Source organism: Lonchura striata, chromosome 5, assembly GCF_050655825.1.
Source record: "Lonchura striata isolate lonStrDom1 chromosome 5, ASM5065582v1, whole genome shotgun sequence".
In the NCBI taxonomy this organism is placed as follows: domain Eukaryota; kingdom Metazoa; phylum Chordata; class Aves; order Passeriformes; family Estrildidae; genus Lonchura; species Lonchura striata.
In genome coordinates, this window is record NC_140707.1 from 19,828,324 (window position 1) to 19,834,323 (window position 6,000).

The 6,000-nt window shown below is 47.2% G+C and overlaps 1 protein-coding gene across 1 annotated transcript in view; it reads right to left on the reverse strand.

Annotated features, from left to right (window-relative positions):
• ABTB2 (ankyrin repeat and BTB domain containing 2) overlaps positions 1-5,207 on the reverse strand; it is a 111,361-nt gene extending 106,154 nt beyond the window's left edge. The window contains exon 1 of the mRNA XM_021555913.3: positions 4,077-5,207. Coding sequence (XP_021411588.1) covers positions 4,077-4,938 — 862 coding nt within the window. The 5' untranslated portion in view covers positions 4,939-5,207. The remainder of the gene's footprint in view (positions 1-4,076) is intronic.
• Between the last annotated feature and the right edge of the window lie 793 nt (positions 5,208-6,000).

Below are 6,000 nucleotides of genomic sequence, written 5' to 3' on the forward strand. Positions count from 1 at the left end.
ATTAAAATTGATGAGGCTCTTGATGAGCACACCAGTTTGTTCAGCTCAGATAACAAAAGGACTTTCTGCTTATTGAAATGTCATTATTTTTCCCCATGCTGCATTTCAATACAGTACCATGACTATGCAGAAATAAAAAAGTTACTTCAGACCATGTGATAGGTATAAAAAGGAATTTTTATCACAGTATAGCTCTGAAAAATCCTCTGTTAAAGTTGGCTATAATTTTTAACTTGTAGTAGTGCAGTGTAAAATACAAAAGAACACAAGGTTGCTGACAGTAAATGCTAAGGCCATGTTTGATAAGGTTTGTCAGTATTTAGTATTAGAGAGAAGAAAATTCATGCCTTGTTTAATTACATAGAGTCCAAACCACTCCCTTACACTGTAAGGAAAGGTTATACATTTCCCACCTCAAGAAAAATACCTCAAAACTCAAGTAGAATTATTTTAGACCTTATTTTTCTTCATCCTCAGGTAAGCAAACCACAGACTCATTTGTGCATTAGTTCATCCAGGGAGAACTTCAAGTGTCTGGGCTAAGAGGTACATGAAGAAACAGCATTACCAGGTTAAATTCCAACCCTTCCCCCTCTCCTTTTTTTTTTCCTTTGGCAAAACATCTGTCAACACTTCTATCTCCAGAGCACCAGGATGTGCTGATGCATTAAACAGCACAGCAGGTGGACTGGCAGACACAGGAGTGCCTGACCATAACCAGAGAGTTCACTACAACCCAAGTGCTGTAATTAACAGGACAATGATATCCTAATGTATTTGCAGTGCTGACAGCTCAGAGTCTAAAGAACCATGCACCAAACACAGGCAGATCAAGTAAAACAATCATACTCCCAAGGTAGAGTTCAACCTCCCTCTCAAGCATTTTAAATTAATAAACCCTAATATTCTTAATTAGCATGCCACAAAATCCCTGTGAAACCACTGGTGGATTTTCCACCACTGCATATATACACATCCATGTAAATAAAAATAGAAAATAAAACATGTATTCCAATTTACACTCATTTTACCTTTCATTAGCTACATTGTTCAGCAGCTGGTTATCTTTTTTGTGCCTTTGTTTCATTTTCTTTCCAGCATTGCATGCATTTTTACAATGTCCCACCTGCCTAACTCTGAACTCTGCCTAAGAACACCTAATTCTTGGAGGCATTAACACACCCAGAGCCTGGCAGAACTCAGGGCCACAGGCTCAGGTCATTCCTCCTCCTTCCTTGGCAGAGCCACCAAGTCCCAAGCACAACATCAGAACTCGCACTGAGGGCAGAGAACAGCAGAAAAGTTGATTAAAGAACAGCTTCACACAAAGGGCAAATAAACAAGCAAGCCACAGATTATTATTTATTTAAAAATAATATTAAAATTCCCCCTTAAGCATTTAAAGAGTTTTAAACTTTACCCTTCACGCAGCAGGTGTTGATTAAAACACATTTGTTGTGATACACAATATTGCTCTTTCAGCCTCCAAAGCTTCAAGGGACTGGACTGTGGACTTTGATGGGAGCTAAGTCACTGGAGAAATACAGGTCCAAACCTCAGTCTCATGAGAATTTAGGAAGATTTATGTATTTACTTACTGTTTCTTTGACTCCAAAGCAGCAGGCTGTCCTGATCTAATAATGAAAATGGTATTCAATAGATCATAATGCCAGAAATGTACATTATGATAATCCCATGCAATCTTCTGCATAGGACAGCGCCATGGATTTCATCCAGGGATTACAATGCTTGACTGGAGCTAGAACTGAACCTCTAAGTGCTTTTTATCTCTGCCATCAAACTCAAGGCTATAAAACAAAACCCAACACACACCCCCCCACTCAAGTTTGCAATTTACGAGTGCTCCACTAAATGCTTTTACTAGAAAAGAAACAAAAGTGACAGTAAAGCAAGTATCCCTGTTCCTTAAACAGGAATAAATCCAGTTATTTCACTGCCAAATCTACTTCAGATTTAAATTAATGTAAAAGACAAGATCATTTGAAAGCACTGTGCAGAATGATGTGAATACTACTCATTTACAATTCCTACAGGGAGAAGAATAGAGAAGTTATTTCAAGCTTTTTTGCATCCATATAAAACCATTTGTGGCCTTCCAACTGCAAGAAAAGCCATTTAGAGGATTCACTGACTTGTGTCAGGTAAAACACTAGTGACAGACTGTCACAGGAAATCACAGGATGCCTTCATGTGCGGTTTTATTCAATTTCCAGACTTAAAAAATGCATTCAATTATTGACAGGATTGATCTGAAAGGCAGGAACAACAAAAGAGGCAACAGAAGCCAATCCTTCTGTGGCCACTGACTGCTTGGCTTTCCACTGTGCGGGAGCGTTATCATAACTGACCATTTGGCGCTCTGAATATTTATAAGCATTTCCCTGCACACTCACCCTTCTTCCCATTCAACACCAGCATCCATTCACTCACTGCAGTTTTTCCAGGGAAATTTCTCTTAAGAAATATATTAAAGGAAAAACAAACAAAAAAAAAAAAAAAAACAAAAAAAAAAAAAAGCTGAGCGAGAGTCCAACTCTTCACTTTACACACAGAACCTGTGTGGCAGAAGCACTGGGCAGAGGAGAGATTAAATGTACATTTCAGTTCGCAGAACCAAAATCTTTTACTCCAGGTTCCCTAAATAAGGAACAAGGGAGTGGAAACAATTGCTTTTCTCCGAGCTAGTGGCAAACAAACACTCCCATGAAAAACGAAGAATGACAAGTGTTTTGGCAGACACATCCTCATACCTCTCTAATCGCCCAAGAGCTCTTAGTTAGAAGTGTAGATGTCTGTGTTTGACCTTGAAACTTACAGCTATGCCTTGAACCAGAGCCAAGAGAAAATCCAAAAGGCTCTTCACATTTATTTCACAAGTGTTTAGCAATGCTGACCCAACGGGGACAACTCCCTGTAGTCACCTACTCGTGATCTGAACAACAGAATTGCCTGGGTATGGAAAAACTGCAGGAAATCAACGCTCCCAGGGAGGAGGAGGTGAGTCACCCCACCTCTGACAATTTCAAAGGGGTTTTTCCCTCAAATTAAAAGAGCTCCTTTACTTCTCTCATTATGAGATTTCCCTTTGAAAAGACCAAGCCCCTTGGTTTTATAGAGTTAAATCACAAACGTGTTAAGCATGGAATAGTCGACCGTAACAGAGCCCAGCAAAAGTCATGAAACCGTGGGTGGTACACAAAATACTTTCCTAAACTGAACGTTTCCCTGAATTTTCCACGGGAAAATATGGTATTCCTCAGTGCGACAATGCAAAATAAACAGTGCAGCTCCTTAACACAACTGTCACGGCTTAAGCCTTCCAAACTGCTCCTCGCTCCCGTAAGAAGATGCCAACATTCCTCTATCTGCTTAAGTGTTCGGAAACTTTGCTTTCCAAACAAATGGCAGCAGTAAGTACCTTAACACCGTGTTATTCTCATCACTGAGACACTCTCCTACGCTCACACAACACGCTCTTGTTTATGGCAGGAAAGGGCACCACAGGTTTCTGCTGAGTTACAAGGAATTCCAAAGTATGCAAGTTCAAAGTTTTTGCTCATAAAGTGAATTTTACTACCGCAGAGGGAAAAAAAAAAAAAAATTGTTTTCTCTCTCCAGGCTGTAGGTGGTAACAGCATCTTTAAGATGAAACTGCAAGATTCTCGCTGTAAGATAAATTTTGTTTAAAAGAGATATAGTGGCACTTTCTGGACAGCAGCTTGTAAAGCACATTTCACGTTAGGGTTACACAGAACATATTTGCACGCCAGTTAGAGGGAAATGCTCAAAACAGCAGCTGCTGGAAAGTAAGATATTTGTTAGAGGACAACAGGGCTTGGCTTCCCAGAGCCTTTTATAACCTGGTACATCTTAAGAACAGAGCAGGATCCTGCCTGGCAGGACCGTCATGCCCGCTTTACGCACACACAAACCACGACCAAGATGCAATCCAGATGCAAAGCAAACCCAGAAAAACCCCAAGTCCACAGAGAGCGAGGACTTTACTGTAAAGCTCGCTGGTATGAAGACAACAGACCGTCAAAGCTGGATCTTACCATTAGCATTTTTCCCACAGATGAGGTGCTCGTAAGGTTGCAACACTCCCCAAAGTTCCGCATCGTTGTTGATAACCATCTCCAGGATTTCAGCCGAGATCTCCCCTCCACCATCGGGGCTCTGACTCGCCAAAACCCTAGCCTTAATCTCTTCCACCAGGTTCTCCATGCAAGCCGTTAAGGAGATGGCCGCGTACTCGTGGATCCTCACCGAGATCCTCGTGTCCACCATCCACCTGAAAAACCTGCCCACCGAGAAGGTGAGGCCGCAGCGGGCGGACTTGCCTTTCCTGAGCCCATCGCCGGCGCTCATGCTGTACAGGGAGAGCGCCTTGACGGTGGCCAGCACGCAGCTCTCGGCCAGGGCCCAGCTCTGGATGAGTTTGATGGCGCTCTGCACCTCGAAGCGGGTGCACTTGGAGTGCATCACGCTGAGGCGCTGAGCTTCCCGGGACACCCTGATCAGGGCGCGCCGCAGCAGCTGCGAGAGCCGCCGGACAGCCTCCTGCGAAAAGCTCCTGCCCTGGCCCTCTCCCTTCCCTCTGCGCAGGATTCTGCCGATGTCTTCATCAGTCCAAGGGTACTCCTCGAGATCCGGCAGCTTAGGGCACTTGGAGAAGATATCTGCGACCTCGGGGTCTTCCGGCAGCACGGTGTTCACGGTGTCCCAGCTGTTATTCCTACTGTTCATGGAGCCCGAGTAGTACCACCAGTTGCCTCTGTGCTGAGAAGAGGTGAAGGCTTGCGAGTTGGACTTGGAAGAAGAGAGACTAAGGGACCTGCAGGAATCCCCTGCCCCATAACCAGAGTCCAAAGTTAAATCCTCCAGGGTCTTCAGAGTCGAGCTGTATATCCCAGCCATAGGAAAGACGGGTTAAGCCAAGCGGCACGACAAGCGCGAAAGGTGAGGCTGGGGCAGATCCCTAGCGATCCTGCCCGAAGGGCGCGGGAGGATTGGCAGCGCAGCGGGCAGGAGCCCTCCCCGAGGGCCCGGCTACCTCCATCCCGGCGGGAGGCTGCGCTCAGCCATGTCCCGCTCGGGCCGGGCGCGGCGGAGGGCGCGGAGGCTGCGGCGGGGCCGGGCCGGGACGGGCGCTCGGCGGCGGCTCCGGCGCAACTTCCCCGCCGCGGCTCCGCCGCGCGCTCCGCACCGCCGCATGCAAATGAGGCGCGCGGAGACCACCAATCGGCGGCGGCGGGGGAACGGCCTGGCCAATCACAAACGAGAGGGGCGGGGAGGGAGGCGGGGAGAGGGGGCGCGGGGCGTGGTTCGTGTGGAGCGGCGGGCAGGGGTCGGGGCTCGGAGCGGGGATGGTGCGGACGGCTCCAGGGCACGGAGCTCCCGGCGGGAGCCTTTGAGGCACGGCGGGTTCCCCCAAAACCCCGTCGGAACCCCCGACGGGAGACTTTGAGGCACGGCGGGTTCCCCCAAACCGGGTTCGGGCCGGGAGCCGCGCGCGGAGCGGAGGAGCCCAGCGCAGCTCCGTGTCACCGTGGTGTGCGGGACGAGCGCGCCCCCGTGCGGCCGCAGCGGGGAGCGGCGGGCGGAGCCGCGGGTCTCCCTGTGTTTCGGGCTCGGGTCCTCAAATCCCGGTAATTTAACCTAAAAACGCGCTTTGCACATCTTCCGACAAACCCCCACAAAGATTCCAAACCCGCTGCTATTTACGGCCCCCGATCCAGGCAAACACGATAAAGCAAGAGAGAATACGTGTCCTTGATAATGCCGCTGTGACAAAGTGTGTAAACACCCAAAAAGACAGCTCAAAGGATGACACTTTTATCTTTTCATGCACGCGAATTTTGAAGCTTGCTCTCTATTCCTGCCATATACTCACTGTTTGTAGGATACATGTGAAAGGGTATGAGTAGAAGTCTAAAAAGAGTACATTCAAAACTTTCACAAAGGACATTTTCACTTCAA